Source organism: Callithrix jacchus, chromosome 7 (genome assembly GCF_049354715.1).
Source record: "Callithrix jacchus isolate 240 chromosome 7, calJac240_pri, whole genome shotgun sequence".
NCBI lineage: Eukaryota > Metazoa > Chordata > Mammalia > Primates > Cebidae > Callithrix > Callithrix jacchus.
The window spans coordinates 72,025,965-72,050,501 of record NC_133508.1 but is presented as its reverse complement, the minus strand read 5'-3'; the positions used below and the strand labels follow the sequence as shown (position 1 = coordinate 72,050,501).

The 24,537-nt window shown below is 41.9% G+C and overlaps 1 protein-coding gene across 19 annotated transcripts in view; it reads left to right on the top strand.

Moving 5' to 3' along the window:
* The window catches only part of KIAA0319L (KIAA0319 like), a 131,271-nt gene that overhangs the window by 93,095 nt on the left and 13,639 nt on the right, over positions 1–24,537 (top strand). For all 19 annotated transcript variants that reach the window (XM_078331204.1, XM_078331193.1, XM_078331197.1 and 16 more), the window contains 11 exons: positions 1,072–1,169; positions 5,519–5,606; positions 9,484–9,576; positions 11,447–11,579; positions 14,969–15,197; positions 16,998–17,121; positions 17,802–17,934; positions 19,701–19,849; positions 20,939–21,090; positions 21,442–21,580; positions 23,116–23,275. In XM_078331204.1, the coding sequence (XP_078187330.1) occupies positions 1,072–1,169; positions 5,519–5,606; positions 9,484–9,576; positions 11,447–11,579; positions 14,969–15,197; positions 16,998–17,121; positions 17,802–17,934; positions 19,701–19,849; positions 20,939–21,090; positions 21,442–21,580; positions 23,116–23,275 (1,498 nt within the window). The remainder of the gene's footprint in view (positions 1–1,071; positions 1,170–5,518; positions 5,607–9,483; positions 9,577–11,446; positions 11,580–14,968; positions 15,198–16,997; positions 17,122–17,801; positions 17,935–19,700; positions 19,850–20,938; positions 21,091–21,441; positions 21,581–23,115; positions 23,276–24,537) is intronic.

Below are 24,537 nucleotides of genomic sequence, written 5' to 3'. Positions count from 1 at the left end.
TCCAACTCATGGCCCTGAAAGGAGGGTGTCAAGACCTTTTATGCCTGTAAACCACCTCCTGGGCAGGGATGAGGGTGAAGGGCTTCTGACATCCCGAGGGCCAGGGGACTTTGGACATTCAGATTGTTACTTAAGTGGTTCACAGAAGTCAAGATAAGCATTAGTTTACGCATTGCCTGGGTAGGATGGAAATTACAGACCTTAGTTACTTATTACAAGTTGCAGGGGCCAAGACAGCATGGGTTTGTACTGCTTGACCTGTCACATCAGGGTTACAGAGAGCAGTTTCAACAGAAAGCTGAGGTATGGTTGAGGTATGCAGTTTGATGGGGCTTTTCCATGTCACACCTTCCCTAGCCAGAAATGCATTTTGATCCAAAAAAATTTAAGACTACTTTTTCTGGGGAGGGATATCATTTAGATTGGATTCTACCCTTGCCCTACCTAGTGATATAGTCTGACCTGCAAATGAGGACCATTTAATGCTTCGTTTGACTTTAATTAATTTCAGCGAGCCTGTTTTAAATGGGCCATCCCCTACCATCTTCTGCAGTGTGTTATTTAGCTCAGCAGGAATGAAGTAGCTCTTTTAACTCACCAGGGTGTGATGACCTCAGTGAGACGAGCATTGTTAGCACTCTGTAAAAAACTATTTTTGAACCATGTTATTTAGAAGTCATTGCTGTTCTTTGTTGCAAAAGAAGTTTTGCAAGAAAATGGCCTTTGTTCCTAATGAGTTCATCTGTATTGGTTGGTAGGGCATGTATTTTCGGTGGTATGCCACACCATGAGCAACCTGGTATTTTTTTAGGGAGGATTGGCCATGAGAGGGTGGGTATGGGGCAAATAAGCATTGTTAAGAGGGAGTTGGAAGAAGCTCTAACTGTAGCTGATTCAGCAAAATTCGCTTTCTTTGAGCAGATGGTTTGGTTTCCCTACAGGCTTTGGGGTGAATCTTAAAAACTAAAGCCTTGTCAAGATCAGAAGAGATTTGTTATTGGCAGGCTATGTGGCTGTCCTCTTTGTGTGTAGGTGTGTGTTTTCATGATTTTTGTAACTGCCCTTCTATAGGAGAAACCTACACCTACGACTGGAAGCTGATTACTCATCCTAAAGACTACAGTGGAGAAATGGAAGGGAAACACTCTCAGATCCTCAAACTATCGAAGGTGAATTTGTTTCCTTTCACTTGCAGGGCTAAGGTAGAGGAGTTGACTCTTTTCTAAAATGAATACCATATAATTTTCTGTGTACACTTAAGTTTAAACAGTCTTTTAGAAATGAATCCTCCAAAATTCTGACTGGCTGACATCCAGTATTTGTTAGTGTATGATTCTCAAAGTTTCATTTGTGGTAAGAAGACTATACCAGCATGGTAGTGGTGGCTGAAAATATACAATAAACAGCTTTTAAGCCTAACTTAAGGACTTTAGAATTTGGGAGATAAGCTAGGTTATTTGTGGCCACATGACTATATACATTGATTCAGCCTTTGTGGGATTCAATATAGGTTTTTTTGTTTTTTTTTGGGACAGGGTCTTGCTTTGTTGCCTAGGCCAAAGTGCAGTGGTGTGATCACGGCTGACTGCAGTCTTGACTTCCTGGGCTCAAGCAATCCTCCCAGCTCAGCTTCTTGAGTAGCTGGGACTGCAGGGTCGTGCCTTTATACCTGGCTAATTTTTGTATTTTTTGCTGAGATTACAGGCATGAGCCACCATGCCCAGCCTAAATATAGTTGTTGACAGCTATAAAATGTTTGTATTTGGCTAGGCCTGGTGGCTCACACCTATAATCCACACACTTTGGGAGGCTAAGGTGGGTGGATCACCTGAGGTCAGGAGTTTGAGACCAACCTGGCCAGCATGGTGAAACCCTGTCTCTACTAAAAATAAAATATTAGCTGGGTGTGGTGGTTCATACCTTTTGTTCCAGCTGGTCAGGAGGCTGAGTTGGGAGGATCACTTAAACCTAGGAGTTTAAGGCTACAGTGAGTTATGATCATACCACTGCACCAAAACCCAAGTGACAAAGTAAGATCCTTTCTCTAATAAAAAAGTTTGTATTCTTTGGCCCAGCAGTCTCATTTAGTCATTCGTTCTACATCTATTCATAATACACTGGTTATGTGGATTTACCAGTGAATTAGTTATAATTTTAATGTTCAAAAACAATAGAGTCTAGTAGGTGATACTGATAAGAAGCAGGTAATTATATCAGGTGGCACACTAAGTCAGTGCAGGGGGTCATTGAAGCCCTGGAAAGTTAGAGTGGCTTACTTAAGAGTTTACCTAATGGGGTCATGAAAGAAACTGACATACTGGGTAAAGGGTGAAGGGATAATACCCCAAGCAGAAGAAGCAACATGTCCACTGGGCCAAAAGTGAGAGAGAAAATGTGGAGAAAGGGGAATTTATATGTGATTCTGACTAAGTTGGAAAGATGTAGGGCCACATGGAGCAAAAGCCTTATATGCCAGATTAAGGACTTTGAATCCTATCCGGAAGGAATATGGAGCCTTTGAAAGGTTTTAAGCAAGAGAAACACATGTTTAGGTCTTCAGATTAGAAGAATCACCTGACTACAGATGGGAGGAGATAAGACTCAAACCATAGAGATCAGTGAGGAATCTGTTAAAAAATTTAGGTACAAAATGATAATAGCTTGAGTAAAAGAACTAAATAAGAAAAATTAAAAACCACCAGCCTGGACAACATGGTGAAACCCTATCTCCACAAAAAATGTAAAAATTAGTCAGGTATGGTGGCACATGCCTGTGGTCCCAGCTATTCAGGAGGCTGAAGTGGGAGGATCACTTGAGCCCAGGAAGTGGAGGTTGCAGTGTGGCATGATCATGCCACTGCACTCCAGCCTGGGCAACAGAGTGAGATTATGTCTCAAAAAATAAAAATAAAAACCACCTATTGAGTTCATACCATGTGCCATACCCAGTGCTGATTATTTTATATACTTATTTCTTCTAATCATTATAATAATCCCAAGATGTAGATATTACTATCTTTTTTACAAATGACAAAACTAAAAACTGGAGAAATTATTTAGCCAAAGTTCACAAAGATATTAAATGGCAGGTCTGAACTGGAGCTTTCCATCTCTAAAGGCCGTGTCTTGAATAATTGTGCTGACAAGTGGTTAAGAACTAAGGTGATGGCATTGTGGATGGGAGACAAGTGAGTAGATTGGAAAAATAATATGGAGTTCAACTCGATAAAATTTGACGATTGATGAACTGGTTGGGGATGTTGAGGAAAAGAAGTCCAGGATAATTTTAGCTTTTTGGCTTAGGTACCTGGGTGGATGTTCATTGAAATGAGGAGCATAGAAGGAGGAGCAAGTTTTAGGGAGAAGTTTACAGATGATCAAATCATTTTTGGACAAAGTGAGTTTGAAATGTTTGAACTGAGTTGTCCAGATAGTAGCTGGGAGAAAGAGGCTGGAGGTCAGAAGACAAATCTGGGCTAGAGAGATAACTTTGCACATCAACCTCAAATAGATGATTACTGAAGCCACAGCAATAGATGAAGTCAACCAGGGAGAGTGTGCAGAGTGAAGAAATAAGCAGGCTGAGGATGGAATCCTGGAAACATCCATCATTTAAGGGGCGGAAGCTACAGGAAACTGAAGGAAATGAAGTATGGGCACAGAAGTAAAAGCCAAGAAGGAGAGTGTTATAAAGAGGAAGTAGCCAAAGATTACTTTGAACCTGTGGCTCAATTAGTATTTACACAAAGAAAATACTTCAAAAGAGAGAAAGAAAAAACATTTTCCCGGAAGATGTTCATTACAGCATTAGTCATAATAGTAAAAATTTGGAAACAACCCAAGTATCCAACAATGTGAAATGCTTATATGAAATTTGACACATTTGTATACTGCTCTGTGGTCATTAAAATAAATATATTTAAAAGATTATGGCTGGGCTTGGTGGCTCACCTCTATAATCCCAGCACTTTGGGAGGCTGAGGTGGGTGGATCACCTGAAGTCAGGAGCTTAAGACCAGCCTGACCAACATAGCAAAACCCTGTCTCTACTAAAAATATTAAAATTATCTGGGAATGGTGGTGTGCACCTGTAGTCCCAGCTACTTGGGAGGCAGCGGCATGAGAATTGCTTGAACCCAGGAGGCAGCAGTTGCACTGAGCCAAGATCGCACCACTGCCCTCCAGCCTGGGCGACAGAGTGAGACTTTGGCTCAAAAAAAAAAAGAAAAAAAAAAAAAAAGATTGTATCATAGCAGGGAAGGTGTTCATGCTAAGTGAATGGAAGAAAGAACATTAGAAAGTTTGATACCTTAATTTTAGCTAGACTTTGAATACCACTGAAATAAGAGCTCCTTGAAGGTAGAGATCTTACCTTATTCCTATATCCAAACTCCAAGCTAGGACAATGACTGGTACATCATTTGGTTCCAATAAATGTTTGTTAAACGAATGAGCCATACAAAACTATTATTTTAATATGTGATCAAGAATTAGAAGGAAACGGAGAAATTTGATGAGTTGATGTGTTATGATAGTGATATGCTGGATACTTTTCTATTGTTTTTTCTTTTATATTAAGTTTATAAATTAGTAAAATTCGGGGGGGGGATAGTCAGATATTTGAGAACTATTCAGTATCTTTACAAAATGTTTTTCTTTGAAGATATGATTATTTTAATTTTGTAACTCTGTGAAGTGGGATATTTGGGCCCTTAATGTTCTTCTGAAAAAGGAAATGGGAGTAGAGAGATGTTTGAAATCGCTTCTGTTGTCCTAGAGTTAGCTAGTCATAAAATTCACATTAAAAGCTTTTCTTTCTTTTTTTTTTTCTTTTTTGAGACGGAGTTTCGCTCTTGTTACCCAGGCTGGAGTGCAATGGCGCAATCTCGGCTCACCGCAACCTCCGCCCCCTGGGTTCAGGCAATTCTCCTGCCTCAGCCTCCTGAGTAGCTGGGATTACAGGCACGCGCCACCGTGCCCAGCTAATTTTTTTTGTAATTTTTAGTAGAGACGGGGTTTCACCATGTTGACCAGGATGGTCTTGATCTGTTGACCTCGTGATCCACCTGCCTCGGCCTCCCAAAGTGCTGGGATTACAGGCTTAAGCCACCGCGCCCGGCCTTAGTTCATTGTTTATCCCTTCAGCTAGTTTACTTTTTCTTGCTGGAGTACAGTGACATGATCTAGGCTCACTGCAACCTCCGCCTACCGGGCCCAAGCCATCCTTTCACCTCAGCCTACTGAGTAGCTGGGACTACAGGTGTGTGCCACCACACCTCACTAATTTTTCTACTTTTGGTAGAGATGGGGTTTTGACATGTTGTCCAGGCTGCTCTTGAACTCAGGAACTCAAGTGAACTACCCACCTCCTCCCAAACTGCTAGGATTACAGGCTAGTTTACTTTTTCCATTTTGGAAATGGTGCAAGATTCAGCATGGGAAAGTTCAGATATATGTTATTTTAAATGTAATTCCTGCACTTTATGTTTGTCTAAGAGATCTTCTCTCACTTCTGCAGCTCACTCCAGGCCTGTATGAATTTAAAGTGATTGTAGAGGGTCAAAATGCCCATGGGGAAGGCTATGTGAACGTGACAGTCAAGCCAGGTATGTTTACAGCCCTGGCTGTATCTGCCTTCCTCCCTCTGCAGGACTCCTGAGGAGATAGAGATTTGATTTTTTTTTTTAATTCCCATTTTTTAAATAGTATATTTATTCAGCAATTCCTAGTTCAATGTGGTGAATAGTTACAATAGAAAGTACAGACTTTGTTCCAACAGTGCTCTAGTTGGAATGCTGAGCTGGACACATGTCCCACAGTGCAGTATGGCCTAAGCAATAGCTTATCTACTGAGAACTACTTCTCCAAGTGGGCCATGCTGAGAGAGGACCATGTGTTGTAATTAACAGACACAGGGAAGCCAAGAGCCTAGGAGAAGCATGCAGAAGGAGAACTAGCCAAGTGACCAGCTCTTTCTGATCTCTTTCCAGAGATGTGGGCCTTTGTACATGGAGTTCCTCATTTAAACACTACCAGTCTCTTTCACCTTGGTAACAAAATCCTGCCATTCTTTAAAAATGAACCACTGTTGGTAGATCACAGTGCAGTAGGAAGGTATCTTATTTTGCATTTTCAGATAAATTCAAGAAAAGTTGGACAGTTGTATTAGTGTGTTTTCATGCTGCTGTTAAAGACATACCTGAGACTGGGCAATTTACAAAAGAAAGAGGTTTAATGGACTTACAGTTCCATGTGGCTGGAGAGGCCTCACAATCATGATGGAAGGCAAGGAGGAGCAAGTCACATCTTACATGGATGGCAGCAGGAAAAAAGAGAGCTCGTTCAGAGAAACTCCTGTTTTTAAAACCATCAAATCTCATAAGACTCATTCACTATCACGAGAACAGCATGGGAAAGACCTGCCCCCATAATTCAATCACCTCCCACCAGGTTCCTCCTATAACACATGGGAATTGTGGAAGTTAGAATTCAAGATGAAATTTTGGTGGGGACACAGCCAAACCATATCATTCTGTCCCTGGCCCCCGCCAAATCTCATGTCCTCACATTTCAAAACCAATCATGCCTTCCCAACAGTCCTCTAAAGTCTTAACTCACTTCAGAATTAACTCAAAAGTCCACAGTCCAATATCTCATCTGAGACAAGACAAGTCCCTTCTGCCTATGAGCCTGTAAGATAAAGGCAAGTTAGTTACTTCCTAGGTACAATGGGGGTACAGGCATTCGGTAAATACATCTGTTCCAAATGGGAGAAATTGGCTAAAACAAAGGGGTTACAGGCCCCATGCAAGTCTGAAATCCAGCAAGGACAATCAAATCTTAAAACTCCAAAATGATCTCCTTTGGCTCCATGTCTCACAACCAGATCATGCTGATACAAGAGGTGGGTTCCCATGGTCTTGGGCAGTTCCACCCCTGTAGCTTTGCAGGGTATAGTCTCCCCCTCAGCTGCTTTCACAGCCTGGTGTTGAGTGTCTGTGGCTTTTCTAGGTACACCGTGCAAGCTGTCAGTGGAGCTACCATTCTGGGGTCTGGAGGGCAGTGGCCCTCTTCTCACAGCTCCACTAGGCAGTGCCCCAGTAGGGACTCTGTGGGGGCTCCAACTCCACATTTCCCTTCCACACTGCCCTAACAGAGGTTCTCCATGAAAGCCCCCTCCCCCTGCAGCAGACTTCTGCCTGGACATCCAGGTGTTTCCGTACATCCTCTGAAATCTAGGTGCAAGATCCCAAACCTCAGTTCTTGACCTCTGTGCCCTTGAAGGCTCAACACCATGTGGAAACTGCCAAGGCTTGAGGCTTGCACCCTCTGAAGCGACAGCCCAAGCTCTGTATTGGCCCCTTTCAAGCCATGGCTGGAGCAGCTGGGACACAGGGCACCAAGTCCCTAGGCTGCACACAGCATGGGGAACCTGGCCTGGCTCATGAAACCATTTTTTCCTCCTAGGCCTCCAGCCCCTGTGAAGGGCTGCCCTCAAGACCTCTCACATGTCCTGGAGACATTTTCCCCATTTTCTTGGGGATTAACATTTGGCTCCTTGTTACTGATGCAAATTTGTACAGCAAATTGTGAATTTCTTCTTAGAAAATGGGATTTTGTTTTCTATTGCATTGTCAGGCTATACATTTTCTGGACTTTTTTGCTCTGCTTCCCTTACAAAACTGAATGCCTTTAACAGCACCCAAGTCACGTCCTGAATGCTTTGCTGCTTGGAAATTTCTTCCACCAGATATCCTAAATCATCTCTCTCAAGTTCAAAGTTTCACAGATCTCTAGGGATGGGGCAAAATGCCACCAGTCTCTTTGCTAAAACATAGCAAGAGTCACCTTTGCTCAGTTTCCAACAAGTTCCTCATCTCCATCTTAGGCCACTTCAGCCTGGACTTTCTTGGCCACATTGCTGTTAGCATTTTGGGCAAAACCATTCAACAAGTCTCTAGCAAGTTCCAAACTTTCCCACATTTTCCTGTCTTCTTCTGAACCCTCCAAACTGTTCGAACCTCGCCTGTTATCCAGTTCCAAAGTCACTTCCACATTTTTGGGTATCTTTTCAGCAGCACCCTACTGGTACCAATTTACTGTATTAGTTCATTTTTTTGCTGATAAAGACATACCTGAGACTGGGCGATCTACAAAAAAAAAAAAAAAAAATGAGGTTTAATGGACTTATAGTTCCACATGGCTGGGGAAGCCTTACAATAATGGTGGAAGGCAAGGAGGAGCAAGTCACATCTTACATGGATGGCAGCAGGCAAAAAGAGCTTGTCCAGGGAAACTCCTATTTTTAAAACCATCAGATCTCATGGGACTTGTTCAATATTGGGAGAACAGTGCAGGAAAGAACCCCCCCACACACAATAATTCAGTCACCCCCCACCAGGTTCCTCCCATGACGTAGGAATTGTAGGAGTTACAATTCAAGATGAGATTTGGGTGGAGACACAGCCAGACTGTATGAACAGTGGTACATATACAGCATAAATTCTCAATGCTGGTTTTTTTGTTGGTAATAGATTTTCTTTTCATTCCTTGAACTTTGTATCCAAGATAATCCTTTCACCTTCTTAAAAATGTGGTCAGCATCAAAACCATTTGATCATTTTGCAAATAAAAGGCCACTGGGTTTGTAGCTCACAGTCATTTGGCTGGACCAGAGTGGTTTGTGACCTTCCCATCACTTAACCATAGTTACTTCACATACAATGAGCTCTGGGATGGTTGAAAAACCACCCATCAGCTTTTCAGCACAGTCTGTACTAAGGGACAGTTTGCTTGCCAAGGCCTTTGTTGCCCAAAGCTTATCTAGTCAGGCTTGGCTGAAACCAGTCACTTGCTGCTGTAGTACTTTTCTTCAACTAGATAGCACATGAGAATTGAAAGAATACACAGGGCATGGTCTTAGGAATGGTCAGATTTGGAAGAGGCTTTATACTCCCAAGTGTCTTATGTTAGACAGATGGCAGTCTGGTCTTGTGACTCTCCTGTGTGGTGATGCTTCAATCATTATGTAATCCAGGGGTCCCCAACCCCCAGGCCATTGACCAGCACCAATCTGTGGCCTGTTAGGAACTGGGCTGCACAGCAGGATGTAAGTGGCAGGCAAGTGAGCATTACTGCCTGAGCTCTGCCTCCTGTCAGATCAGTGAGGGCATTAGATTCTCACAGGAGCATGAACCCTATTGTGAACTCCACATGCAAGGCATCTAAGGTTGTTATGAGGATCTAATCCCTGATGGTCTGAGGTAGAAGTTTCATCCCCAAACCATGCATTGCGTCCCAAGCCCCAACCCCAACTCCCTGTTCATGGAAAAATTATCTTCCACAAAATTGGTCCCTGGTGCCAAAAAGATTAGGGACCACTGATATAATGGAATTTGATTTATACTCCTCTCAGATACAGCCTGCTCCTCCTGTAATTTCTAAAGCCCCTTTCCCAATTTCTTTTGGGTCACTTTCTTGCAGAGCCCCGTAAGAATCGGCCCCCCATTGCTATTGTGTCACCTCAGTTCCAGGAGATCTCTTTGCCAACCACTTCTACAGTCATTGATGGCAGTCGTGAGTACTTATCTAAGTATGATGTTTCAGAATAACATTCACTGTGTACTCTGGTAGAAAACTAGTAGACGATATGGGGCCAGTCATCTTGACCATGTTAGGGGAAGGACAACCGTCTCAAGCAACTGATTGAAAAGCAACATACCAGACAGGCCGCCTTTAAAATCCCCATGTAGCCTATTTGAAGTAATATTTCTGCTTTGAGATGGTAAGAAACTGAGATTATGCATGTAGTTAGCATGATTTTTAGTTGAAACTCACTGGTTTTCAGATTTGCTTAGATGGAGTTGCCTTTTTAATTCATGGAACTGAAGTTCCTTCCAGTCATAGCAAGATAAGTAACTGGGAGGCCTGACTGAGGAGATTTTACTCAGCCATGACTTGCCTAACAAGATTCTCATCAGCCTCCTCCTGGAGACATTCCACACCCTGGTCTGGGCTCCTTAATATTTTACTCTTCAGAATAGTGTCATCCAATGAGTGACATGAGAGGATTTTTGGGTCTTTGCCCTTAGTCATGGCTGGACGGTGCAAAAGGTTTCAGACCTATCCTCTCACCAGTATTTGCTTTTTTGTTTTTGGAGACTGATTAAGGTCGTTTTACCCTGACTATCTTGGTACCAATGATGGTTTTTGGCAGAGGCAGTCACAGCTTTAGCAGAGGACCCTCTAAAAAGGTTAAGCATTTCACATTGACGGTGCTGGCCAGAAGAGGAGGCTAGGAGGATGAGAGCAGGCCAAGAGGGATGAGAGAGAACAGGAAGAATCCCTTGTGATAGAGTGTGGTAGAAAGGGCTCACATTGTACTGTTTTATTTTACAGTTTTCAATAGGTCAAAGTTAAATAATATGCAAATGTATACAGTGAAAATAATTATACCATCCCTGTCTCCTTACCAGTTTTCCTCCAGACAACCAGTGGTATTATATATCTTTTTAGAGATATTTTATACATACATAAGAAAATATAGATATAGTCCTCTCTTGTATTTACACAAATGAAAGCACCTTGTATATGCTGTTGTGTGTGATGCTTGTTTTTGTATGTTGGAGAATTTTTCTGAATCAACACATAAGATGCTTATTCTTTTTTTAAAAAATGACTAAGTAGCATTCCATTGTGTAGATGTATAATTTCATTATACAAGTTCTTACTTGTTTTTGATCAATCTCTATTGATGACCATTTAGATTACTTTCATTCTTTTGCTATTTTCATTCATGGAACCAAAGTTCCTTCCAAGCGTAGCAAGATAAGTAACTGGGAGGCCTGACTGAGGAGCTTTTACCCAGCGATTGCTTGTCTAATGAATAATCTTGTAAACGTAATGTTTAACACATGTACAAGTATATTTGTAGGATAAATTTATAGAGGAAATGCAGGGGCAGAGATAAAGATTGCCAAATTGCTCATTATAGAGGTTGTGTCAGTTTATGCGTATACATGACTAATGAGAGGTCCTCTTTCTCCACACCTTTACCAATGTAATGTGTTATGAAATTTTGGTCTTTACCAATTTGATAGGTTAAAAAATGCTGTCTTAAGTGTAAATTTAATTTACATTTCTTTTAAGTGAGGTTGAGTATTTTTTCATGTGTTTAAGAATTACTGACTTTTCTTTCTTCATACAGTAGCATTTTAACCAGAGGTTTCCTGTGTTGGAGTCCTTGGAAAACTACACAGTGGAATATACATAGAGAGGCAGAATGACCCAGTAGTCCTAGGGAAGAAACATTCTGGAGAGATAGTCTATAATTTCATGAAGTTTTCCTAGCTTCAAATCTCTGGGTAGTTGCCCTGGTTTGTGTAAACTGGATAAGTGCTAAGACCAAGCGTTCTCATGTTATATCTGATGTTTCTTTATGGTCAAGAAAGCACTGATGATGATAAAATCGTTCAGTACCATTGGGAAGAACTTAAAGGGCCTCTGAGAGAAGAGAAGATTTCTGAAGATACGGCAATATTAAAACTAAGTAAACTCGTCCCTGGGAACTACACTTTCAGGTAAATTAGGATTCAGCTTCAAGTTTACCATAGACCATTTTTTTTTCTTCTCATGGGTTTTACATTCTTATACGAGTAACTTTGACAAATATCAAATTCACTGTGGAGTTGTTTGATAATACAGCTTTTGGTTCCATTGGTTCTCTGAGCCCTAAGGTGATTGTGATTACAGCAATGGTAACTTTTTAGGGCAAAAGTTCTTGTGCAGTAGATCAGGATCTGCCATTGTTAATCCTTCTCAAGCATTATCTGGCAGGTTTCCAAGATTTTTTTTAGGATTTCTGATGTTAAGTGAAAAGGCCCATCTTCCTTTGCCTTTTCTCAGGCAAAATCTCAAGGAATCTACTCCCATTTTTGTCTTCCCTTTGGAAAATGCTGCCTCAATTTATGATACCTCATAATCTTTATGTTTGACTAGTAGTTTTCATTCTCTGTTGGGGCTTTTTAGGGAATTTGATTCAAAGAAAGTACTTTTGGGGAGCTAGTATTGATATTCCAGAAAGTGATTAGTAAAGCTTTGAAGCTTACCCTAGAGTAACTCTCCTTATATTTGCATAATTCCTTGTATGTTAAACAGCACTTGTTTAATATATGAGTATCATACAAACATGATATTATAGATGATACTATCTTCATTTGACAGCTGAGAAAAATGAGGCTGCTCTGAGGTCTCACAGCTGGAACTTAAATGCAGATTCTAACCCTGAAGTCAGGGTTCATTCTGCTTCACTCCTTGACTTGATCCATGTATTTTGTTCATACTTTCTTTAATTCCCTTCTCAATCTGTTCAAGTTTTGCCCATCCTTAAGAACCTCCTCAATTTCCATGAGGTTCTCTGAGATCCCTCCAGACAGGAGAGACTATGGCTCTCTTCTTTCCCTGTTGCACTCAGGGCCTCTATGTGGCATTTATCATAGTATGTCAGTTTATTCATGTGTATCTGTCTTCCCATGAATCTGAGATTAAGTAAATTTTAGATGTTGCCAGGGACATAGAAATGAGTGTCCTAGCACAATACCTACCATATAAATCAGTATGCGACTTCTGACTTAGCAGTACTCCCATTGATTCAACACTTCAGGTGAATGAAAAGTAGCTGCCAGCACAACAAGATTGGAGCCTTCTACTTGGCTTAAAATGGAAATTTGAGCTGGTTTTCACCTTAGATTTCTAACGTAGGAATTTTTCTATTTACAGAAGTCAGCCTGGGCCAGGTTGATCCTTTTAAAAAATAGTAACAATAATAGCTGATATTTCTTGAACATTTACTATGTGCTAAATACTATTCTAAGCTCTTTGCTGGCAGTACTGCACATAATTCTTATAACAGGTATTATGGTTATTCTCATTTTACAGATTAGGAAATTTTGGCACAAAGAGGTGAAGTAACTTGCTCAAGGTCATACAACCAGTCTAACTCCAAAGTCTAAGCTTTTAACCACAATGTTAACCTACTGGATTTTTAGTGGATGGGGTGTAAGAGTGATTTTTTTCCTAGCCCCCATTTTTAAAATCACCCATGAAATGATAGGATTGGATTTGATTAGCATTAAGATTGTAGTTCACTCACCTTTTCCTCTCTCCTACTTTTAGATGGCAGTAGCCTTTTTCCTCAGCCTTATAGTCAGCTGCTGTATGGTTTCAGGGTCCTTGCAGGCAAGCGAGGGACTATTTGAGGTAAAAGAGTAAATAGGCAGCTGCTATTTTACCATGTGTCTATAACGTGCTTTTGTCCTGACATGGGAGGCAAATGACAAATGTTAAAAACAAAAAATCAAAAACCCCAAACCTGTGAAAACAACAGGGAAACTAGGAAAAGATGCAAAACTTCTGAAATTTTTCTTTTTCAGGTATTTGCTGATTGGTACATGTATGTATGTCTCAAGTTTTTGTGCTTTTTTCCTAAAGGCTGTAATACCAAAAATTCCCTTTAGACCATAGGTAACAGGTGAGATTGCAGGATAAAGCCCCACTGATGTCTGGCTCTGTCTGTGGCTGGTGGTGAGATTTAAACAAACTACATATCTTTTCTATGCTTTTCCTCTTCTGTCAGCAAAATGGAAAGATCCCAAACCTCCTTGCTTGCTTATGCTCACATTTTAAGGTGGCATGAGAAACTTTAGGCTGTTCAGCTGGAAGGCATCATTTAGGTAAAAGCCTGCTCTTATAAATGAATGTTTTTTTTTTTTTTTCTTCTCGCAGATCTTGTGTCTCACTGGCACAAATTGTGGGACTGTTGCGTAGGAGAATTCATTTTCATCTCAAGCTCCTGCTTTACTGGAGCTAGCCCTCCTGGTTCGTCCCACAGGCTGTCTGCCTAGGATGTCCATCTTTGTGATAGGTGCACAGCTGGAACAGGATGATGGGAAAACAGCCTGCCCTAGGCAGAGCTTGCACTATGTAGTGTAGGGAATAGGGACCAAGAATTATCTCTTCTTAAGATTTGGTTTCTGATCTTTGGAATCAGAGAACTGGGCTTGCATCTTGGCTCACTATATACCCCTTGGGTGGGTTACTTAGCCTCTCTAAGCCTCTTATAAAAGTGGAATCAATGATGCCTACTCTGTATATATGGTTGTTATGAGGGCCATATCACACAATGCTTATAAAGGTCTCAGGACACAGATGCATGCAGGCAGCAGCAGAACAAAAAAGCTGGAGACATATTTTCTGGATTCAGAACCTGACTTTACTGCTTTCAAGCTGTATGTATGACCTTGGGCAAGTTATTTACCTCTCTCCCTTTCCTTTCTTTTTTTTTCTTTTCTGTTCTTTTCTCTCCTCTCCTCTCCTCTCCTTTCCTCACCTCTCTTTTCTTTTCTTTTTCTTTTTTTTTTGATGAAGTTTCGCTCTGTCACCCAGGCTTGAGTGCAGTGTCACAATCTCAGCTCACAGTGACATCCACTCCCAGATTCAAGTGATTCTCCTGCCTCAGCCTCCCAAGTAGCTGGGATTACAGGCCTGCATCACCACACTTGGCTAATTTTTGTATTTTTAGTAGAGATGGCCAGGCTGGTCTTGAACTCCCCACCTCAGGTGATCGACCCACCTCAGCCTCCCAGAGTGCTGGAATTACAGGCATTTGCCACCACATCTGGCCTCTCTGCCTTTTTCCTCATGTATATGAGGAGTAAAATGAAGATAATGCTTTATAGAGTTGTAGTGAGGATTTAATGAGATATAAAGAACTTGGAACAGTGCCTAGCACATCATAAAACTTCAGTCGGTGTTAGCTTCTAGTAGTACTTTCAGCTTTTCCAATAGGAATGGGTAAGAATAGGTAACCCTGCAGCGTTGGTATTTCTTAGCCTTAATTTTCAGTCCTCTAGGATTTATTCCTCTTTCCTTAAACCCATCCCTGATCACACTCCTGTCTCTGCCCTGACAGCTTGACTGTAGTAGACTCTGATGGAGCTACCAACTCTACTACTGCAAATCTAACAGTGAACAAAGCTGTGGATTACCCCCCTGTGGCCAACGCAGGCCCCAACCAAGTGATCACCCTGCCCCAAAACTCCATCACCCTTTTTGGAAACCAGAGCACTGATGATCATGGCATCACCAGCTATGAGTGGTCACTCAGCCCAAGCAGCAAAGGGAAAGTGGTGGAAATGCAGGTAGGAGGGAATGGTTCCTATTTTTTCTTGCCCAAGAGAAGTAGAGCTGCTGGACTGGGTCACTTATCCAAGGCTTATGTCTGCTCCCTTTTAATTACCAAAGTCATATTTGTGTATAGAATATTTGCATTTTTAAATATTCTACCTCCAAACAAACTAAGAAAGCTTTAGGGGCCTTTGATTAACATGGTAGCAAAAGTCTTTATCTTGGCTGGGCGCAGTCACTCACCCCTGTAATCCTAGCACTTTGGGAGGCTGAGGCGGTGGATCACGAGGTCAGGAGTTTGAGACCAGCCTGGCCAACATGGTGAAACCCCTCCTCTCTACTAAAGATACAAAAAATTAGCCAGGTGTGGTGGTGCGTGCCTGTAAGCCCAGCAGGATAACCTCTTGAACCTGGGAGATGGGGGTTGCAGTGAGCTGAGATTGTGCCATTGCACTCTAGCCTGGGTGACAGGGCATGACTCTCTCTCTCTCTCTCTCTCTCTCTCTCTCTCTCTCTCTCTCTCCATATATATATATATATATATATATATATATATATATATATATATATTTTTTTTTTTTTTTTTTTTTTTTTTTTTTTTTAAGGATGGGATTTCACCATGTTGGTCAGGCTGGTCTTGAGCTCCTGACCTTAGGTGATCAACCCACCTTGGCCTCCAAAGTGCTTGGATTACAGGCATGAGCCACCACGCCCAGCCTAAATATTTATCTTAAATGTTTAGTATCAGAGGAAAAGGCTGAATGAGAAATGTTAGTTGTTCTGGATGACTCCTGAGAGTCAAACTATTTGGAAGCTACCAGGGTGCAAATCTTAGTGAGCTCTATAACAAGTTAGAGTAGATTGTCTCATTAGATGGTGAGTATCTTCTCTCTAGAGATACTTAAGAAGAAAGACTAGATCTGTCACCAGGCAGGTAACATAAAGAAAGAACACTGGATGGTGGCTGTGCTGAACTGGAGAGCTTAAGCCCTGACTAAAGGAGTCATATACTCTTCAGCTCCAGCTGGTTGTTGCCACATGGAGGTATGGTCCCAACATTGCTTGATAGCCCAGCTTTTCAAGAGAAGACAGAAATTGATACCTTTATGTGAAAATTTCCAATATGTAAGATACTATAGGCCAAACAAAATATTTGCAAGCTGGATTCAGCCCACGGGCTACTAGTTTTTGCCCACGGTTCTACAGGACGTTCCTGCACTGGAAGTTTGCCCAAAATTATTTATAATGTTCCAATACTCAAAATTCTATATTTCTAGATTTAAGGCCTCTCTTAAAGCCTCCGTTTTACCTGGCTTTTGTTTAAATATTGTTAGGTGGTTGCAGAACCTATATAGACCTGAAGGAGACAGTGTAGTATTGTACAGCATCTTGAGCTGCTACCATGTTTCACTGAGACAGCTTTGTTAGGAGCACTGTGTAGCCTCAGTAGGAAGAGGCAGTGTTTTTAAAACCGGGTCATTTGTTATATGTTCATGGTGTTCTTTCTGGTTCGGGTCATAGAGACTGGCTTTGGTAATCTCTGCACATTTCCCCATACTCCCCTCTCTTATGAGAGTTCTGACTTTATTTGAAACTGCTGCTGTGTTAGAGGTTGTTTCCTTGAGGGAGAGACCCTTAGCAAGGTGGCTCATGATGTCTGAGTCCACATTCACTCATGTTGAACTGGGAAGTAATAGCCCAGTACCAACTTAGGTCTTAGGTTTAGGAAACTCAATTGTCTTTACCAGAGTAGGAATTATTGTGTGATGTTGTGATTCTGGGAGTCCACTTTTCTACTTTATTTGTATTTCTAGGGTGTTAGAACACCAATCTTACAACTTTCTGCAATGCAAGAAGGAGACTACACTTACCAACTCACAGTGACTGACACAATAGGACAGCAGGCCACTGCTCAAGTGACTGTTATTGTGCAGCCTGGTAAGCTCCAGCCTTGTGGTTCAGGCTCTTCTACTGGTGGATCCACTTGATCTTGGAGAAAAGAACATTGGGGTCTGAGCTATATGAGGGCAAAAGCAGAAGACACCAATCCATACAGCCTCTGGTGACTTCTGTTGTCTCTTCCGCTTGTGCTTTTTTCATAGCTAGAGATGAAATATACTTCCCAGCCTCAGCTTGTGCTCTTCCCTTGGCTACTTGTTGGTACCCCCAAAGAGACCTAGGAGATAGAGTTTCTGCTATCACAAATCCTATGGGTGGTACAAAAGTAATTGCAGTTTTTGCCATTCTTTTCAATGGCAATTACTTTTGCACCAACTCAATAACATCTTTTAAGGGCCTATTTAAAACTTACTTCCTCAGGAAAGCCCTGTCTTATCACTCAGACCCTTTCATTTGAACTCCCATAGCATTAGAGTTCAAGTTTAGTATGGCATTATAACTTCATTATGTTCTACTATGTTTCTTTCAGAATTACTTGATATGTTTCAGTCTTATATTCCTTATTGTGTGCTCCCTGATGGTAACCAGATCTCCCGTAGTATCTGACAGTTCTATGGCCTGAGAGGCAGAGTCCATGGCTTCCAGAACATATGTCCCAATTGGTTCCTCTCCTTTCCCACCTGGAGGCTGCTTTTGACCTCTAACTCTTTGTCTTCCAGAAAATAACAAGCCTCCTCAGGCAGATGCAGGCCCAGATAAAGAGCTGACCCTTCCTGTGGATAGCACAACCCTGGATGGCAGCAAAAGCTCAGATGATCAGAAAATTATCTCATATCTCTGGGAAAAAACACAGTGAGTTTTGACACAAAGTCTTTATTTTTGCAAAGCCTCCAGACTTGAAAAAGCACGATTTTATTTGCTATTCAGACTTGAGTTGCTCTTATTGGTTTATCCAGTGGGGTGACTGAGAAAGAAATGTTTGCAATTCCAAACTTCAACTCCAAGAAAATGATATTACAAATAATTTTTGTAAGAAAAGAAGAATGCTTGCCATCAGCTAGTCCCCAGGTAGTACTGTGTGATCCTGGTGCTTTTGCAGGTACAATCCATCTGCTGAAATGCAGAGTTTAATTACACTTGAGAAGCAGGATGGAAGGGGTAATGGAGCAGAAAAATACTGTTGCTCAAAATTAACTGAGTAAGGCCGGCACGGGGAATGGGGCAGAGCAGCTATTAGGAGAAATTGAAAATACATCTATAAAATGAAAGCATTACTCTGTTATTGTTTTCTTGAAGACACCGTTTACCAATTAAGTTAGCCAGAGGCCAAAGGCAGTAATCAAATAATTCTAATTACATTGAAATTACCTAACCGAATCACTCTTTAGTTCCTGTAGTTTCTTTCAGCTCCTTTAAGCCATAACTAATGCAACTGAAATTATATGCAAGATCCCACAAGTAGCAAAAGAATTCTAAGAAGAGTTAAAAGCATTCTTTGTTTCCAAAGGTAGCAATAATAAGACAGCCTGGGTTTTTTGGTTTTGTTTGTTTGTTTGTTTGACAAAGGCATTGGAGATGGTAGGAAAAGAGCTTTAATTTGGCTGTACAAATGACTTGCTTTTTAGATTGCTGAGTTGGATTCTAGAAATTATTTCCCTCAGCTCTTGTTTTTATCTTTTCTAGAACATAATCTTCTGCAGCCCAGGGTGTTTTTAATTATAATTATTTATTGAAGATACGGCTGATAGATTTTGTAGCTGAGTTTTATTAGTGTTTACAGCAGAGATAATGCTTAGCATAGCTTCTTTAAGGAGACTATGCTTCAAGAAGAGCTACCAGGATCAGAGGCTGTAACTTTAAAAGGCAAAACAAAGTAAATCCTAGATGTCTGCAGATTGCTTTGGTTGTCCTTGAGTTTTAACAAAAGCTCTGGGGCATTTTGATCCTTGAGCAGAGGCTCTCTGGCTGTATGCAGCCTGAATGTTGGCACAGAGCTTCCTTGGTTGCTACAGGCAACTCTCTGAGACCACAAGGGGAAAAGAAAGGATGTGGGATGTCCTGGGTGCTCGATGGCCCCTGTCCAGGAGCCGGAGGGAACTTTGCTTATAGAGTTGCTACAAACAAGATGGTTTTGTCCTGAGAGTTCCTCTTTAGCCTTGGCCCATTTCCTTTCCTTGACTTTTTATCAGGAGGGATTTGGGCATATGATTAAGAAATGCGTTTTGCTTCCTTGCTGGCAAGAGCCAAACCAACTACTGGGCCAGAAATGCTTTTTAGAAACATTACTGTTAAATCATTCTTTTCATCAGAGACTTGCTCAGAGAACTTTCCTCCTTTTACAAACTGGAACAGTAAAGAATTCAAGTGTTCTAGAAGCTCATATAAAGGGTAAGGCTAAGGTGTTTGAAAATTATTTGAATTTTCTGGCCAGCAGGCAGCATGTTTTTTGAGGCCAAATGACACTTTGTCCAATTGGAATATTTTTAACATGTCCTTTCAGGGTCTGGGTAACAATAGTTTGTGTCTTTGCTGAGGGAGTCATTGTCTCCTCCTGCTAAGTTAGGGACAGGACAGGAGCAGGCAGGTACAACTCTACCCTCTGGTTTCTTTTTTTGCAGGGGACCTGATGGGGTGCAGCTCGAGAATGCTAACAGCAGTGTTGCCACTGTGACTGGGCTGCAAGTGGGGACCTATGTGTTCACTTTGACTGTCAAAGATGAGAGGAGCCTGCAAAGCCAGAGCTCTGTGAATGTCATTGTCAAAGAAGGTACCTCTCTGCCTCCAGTTTGTGTAGCAGCCTCTTTGGGTCAGATAGCTGAAGAATTTGTCCTATCATGTTTGGCTGCAGAAATTCATTAGAGACAGCAAGAGGTGGGAAAGAGGGTTGAGGAAGGGCATCTGTTAATTTCTTTTCTAAAACAACCTTTAATTGGACTGTAAGGTGAATTTTAACTTCCCTCCCTCCTCCTGCTTACGTCTTCTTTTTCCTCCCTTCCCTTTTCCCCTCTCTCTCCCTCTCTCCTTACTTTCTACTTTCTTTCTCAGTTGAACAGGGAAAGAATTAAGGGTTCTGTTTGCATTTTTATTTTGCCCCTGCATTGCTGAGACCTGAGCGACTCCTGCTAGCTACAGTGACACCTGCTGTCAGGCCTGAGAATGACCGCTGCACTGCAGCCGACTATGCTTACCCTGAGCCTTCGAGCTGAGGCCAGCTGGAGGTCTCACTCTAGTTTACAGGCATGGTGACCAGTGAGGGCTGTGGGAGAGGGTCCTAAGTTGATAGCAGGAAAAACCATCAGATATGCAGACCTCCAGACACAGGATATCGAGCTGCATAAATACTGCATAGATATCTGAGTAAACAAAGCTTCATGTGGGGCTCCGACGAAGAGAGGTAGCTCTTTGTTTTCTCTTGTAAAGTTCCAATGAAGGAGTCCAAAAAGATATTCAGAGAATGACATTTTAAGATATTTTGAAGGAGAATTTGCAATATCAGCTAGGTGAATACTAAAACTCCAAGGTTTACAGTTGGCTTGCAGTTTGGGCTATTATTTCTGATCATCACATACCTCCAAAGCAGAGAAATGGATTCTATCTGGGAAGGCTGCTTGGAGAATACAGAAGGAAAGCACACGAGTCCCCTCGTTGTACAGTGTCAGGAGAATGTTTCTCTGGGTAGGCCTGGAACCTCAGGACTGCAGCGCTAGTAGCTTTCATCTACACTGTTGGTTGGTGGCAGGGACAGTCACAGTTCTCCAGTTAAGGTACTCTTGATGTTTAATTTCCCCATAAGCATCATGAAGAAACATTTATTTTCCAGAATATCACATTATTTCAATGATTTCTCTTTGATTAGAAATAAACAAGCCACCTATAGCCAAGATAACTGGAAATGTGGTGGTTACCTTACCCATGAGCACAGCAGAGCTGGACGGCTCTAAGTCCTCAGATGACAAGGGAATAATCAGCTACCTCTGGACTCGAGATGAGGGGAGCCCAGCAGCAGGGGTAAGTGTGCTCAGAGCTGGAGAGCCACACAGGAATGGGAGGAGGAGGAGCCACACATTCCAGTATCTGTTTTAATCAAGTGGCCCCTTATATCAAACACGGATTGTTCTCTGAAATCCAGGGAGGTTAAGTGATTTGCTTAGGGCCATTCTGTAAGCTAGTATAGCACAGAATGGGTTTCTCTCCCCTGATCTTAGCAATTGTAGGCTGCAGTGCTCTTCCAGATCAGGAATTGCCCAAGGTTGAAACAGTTCAGCCCTGAAGGGCTTAGTTATGGTGGAAGCAGCAACTGACTCTAGGAAAGAAATGGGATTTTGTTCTGTAATATAGCCATGTTGTTCAACCCTGTAGGAGGTGTTAAATCACTCTGACCATCACCCTGTCCTTTTTCTTTCGAACCTGGTTGAGGGAACCTACACGTTTCACCTGAAAGTGACCGATGCAAAGGGTGAGAGTGACACAGACCGGACCACTGTGGAGGTGAAACCTGGTGAGTTCATTTGGTGTTGAAGCTGAGTAGAATTCTTGGATCAGCCAATCAAGGCCGCTATCCTGAGACCCCTTCCCCTAGTATGGTCAGAGCCAGATGGCATGTCCAGCTTTAAAAAAAAATCTAGAAACCCCAAGCTGAAAAATCCATAGAGGCTGTCTGTTCCTACAATACCTCCTACCCATGCAGAAATACAGACCTCCTGCTATTCATCTCAGATGGAGAAACAAACTCAGAGAGGGCAGGACTTGCTCAGTGTCACACAGCAGTTGTGTCAGAGCCAAGCCTTTGTGCTCCTAGTCCAGCACTTTCTCCTCTCCTCGTGACTGATGAGAGAGGGCTTAGGGTGCTTAGGAATCTGAGCACGGGAATAGCTTGAGTCATGATGTCTCATCAGCATCCAGATGCAGAAAACAATTTATTTTTATAAGTTAAGCTTCAGGCCTTATCTGACAATTCAGGGAAGGTAAAGTAATAGTGCCCTTTACATTTTTCAGCTTTGCAGAAATAAAAATTTTCTTCTTAAATAGAACCATGTTTTTGTTTTGCTTTGAGATTAATTTGGTGATAGGGAGGCACTGAGAGTAGAGGTGGGACAGAGCTTTATAAATTCCTGAGCTTCTGAATGAAATGGTATTAACTTTAAACCTTTTCTTTAATTATCTAAGCCAAGCTCATATATGGATGTTTTAGACAGTAAGGGATTTTGGGAGGTCTTCCAGTCCTTGTCCTGCCTCTAGGAAGGACAGTAGCTGAGACACTGTAAAATCTCTTTGGTGTTTAAAGTCAGATCACAGATAGTCTACTAATTATGCAAATTGTACATCAGAACAGGCAAGTGGTGCATTCAAGTATGTAAATAAGGCATTCCAAACAATCAGTTTGAAATTCCAAATGTAGAACATCTTTAGGACATATTCAAAAGTAAGACACGATAGCCTCACAATTTTAGAGTTATGCAAAGATAATGCAGCTGTGATGTGGCTCTAAGGAAATCATTGTTTCTTGGCTGACTGGATTTTCTTTTGTTAACCGTATTTAAACCTGGAGCGACAATGTATTCCCACTATTGAGAAGATTGTTGAGATGGACACTTTTCCTCCCATTGTTATGCACAAAATAACATCGAGGCACTGAAAATCAGATGTGAGTCAGGAAAGATTGCTTGATACCCCCAACTTGGCCTGGATTGCTCAGCACTGCCAGTTGCACAGAGGCTTTTAAAACAAATGTTTAAGTGTTTCTCTCTTCCCCACTCCCTTCATTACGCCCCACCCTCATTGCCTCAGTGCTTCAGCCTTATCCCCAGCACATTTGTTGGAATTCTCAGGTTGGTATAGAGACCAGGAGTACTTTAGAAGCTTTCTAAGCCAGCCCCAGATTTCCCAGTCAGGAATTTACTATCTCTTTCCATTTGAAGGACATTTATTGAATGCTCTCACTCCTTTCTCTCCTGTGCCAAAGCAAATGCACAGTGGCAGGTCTATGTTTACTCTCCTACTTCTAAAGCCATGACTGATCCACATGCTTTCCAGATCCCAGGAAAAACAACCTGGTGGAGATCATCTTGGATATCAACGTCAGTCAGCTAACTGAGAGGCTGAAGGGGATGTTCATCCGCCAGATTGGGGTCCTCCTGGGGGTGCTGGATTCCGACATCATTGTGCAAAAGATTCAGCCGTACACGGAGCAGAGGTAGCTGGGCAATGAATGGGGGGCACAAAGGAGAGAGACCAGGGGCCCCAGGGCTTCTTGAATGAGCTGAGAAGTAGTGTGGCTACTACATAGAGAAGGGTGGGCTTCCTGACCAGAAACACTCATGATGTCTTTTCTTCAGTAGACCTCCCTCTTCTAGTGCAGGTGACATGCGCTGTACTAGACACTGCAGCAGGGCTCCAGGGTATAGGAGGTCCACTATTTTGACAACCACAGACTAGGGGAGATAAGTAAACATGGAACATTAGTACAGGGTGGATTTGATACAACAAGCTACATTGTAGAACACCATGGCAAGGGAATGAATTCTTCTAGGAGATTGGGGCAGGGGTAATCTGAAGATTTTTCTAGAATAAAGAAAACTTCAACCTGGGCAACATAACAAGACCCCACTTCTACAGAAAATTTAAAAATTAGCCCAGTGCAGTGCAATGCACCTGTAGTCCCAGCGATTTGGGAGGCTGAGGCAGGGAAATCACTTGAGCCCAGGAGTTTGAGGCTTCAGTGAGCTATCGTCACACCACTGCACTCCAGCGTGAAAGACAGAGTGAGACTGTCTTAAGAAAAAAAAGGAAAAATGAAACCACGCATGGAAGGACTGGGAGGAAATTCAGAACACGGGAACAGCAATGAGCAATGGCCCTATAGTATGAAAGTGCACGGTTTCTTCCAGAAGAAGTCACTTGTTTCAAAGCTCAGTGGCCCCAGGATGTGGTAGAACACAAGGCTGGCAGTAGAGACAGAACAGTTATATGCAAGCTAAGGATTTTAGTTTTAATAGTTTGGGTAGGCAGATTCAAGTTGGTTTGTTTTATGTGTGTGAAGTTTTTGCTTTGTTTTTAAAAGGAAGGAAATTCCATAATTTGATTTTTTTTTTTTTTAAAAGAGAGATCAGTAGTGTGGAAGCTGGACTAAAATAGGGAGAGACCAAAGGCTGGGAGACCAGCCAGGAAGCTTCTGGACTAGTCTAGTAAAAAGGTAATAAAACCTGAATTAAGGTAGTGGAACAAGAGGAGAAGGAATTAAAAGAAATTCAGTGGTAATTCAACAGGACTTGGCCCTTTAGGAATGAAGGTGAGTGAGATATTAAATGTGAGGCTTTTGGTTTGGATGCCTAGATAGATGGTTCAGGTCATTAACTGAGATTGGGAAGGCAGATGGAACCAGTTTGGATGATTGAATTTGGGGTGTCTTACGGGCTGCATCAGGAGATGTTCCATCAGATAGCCACAAGTGGGCTG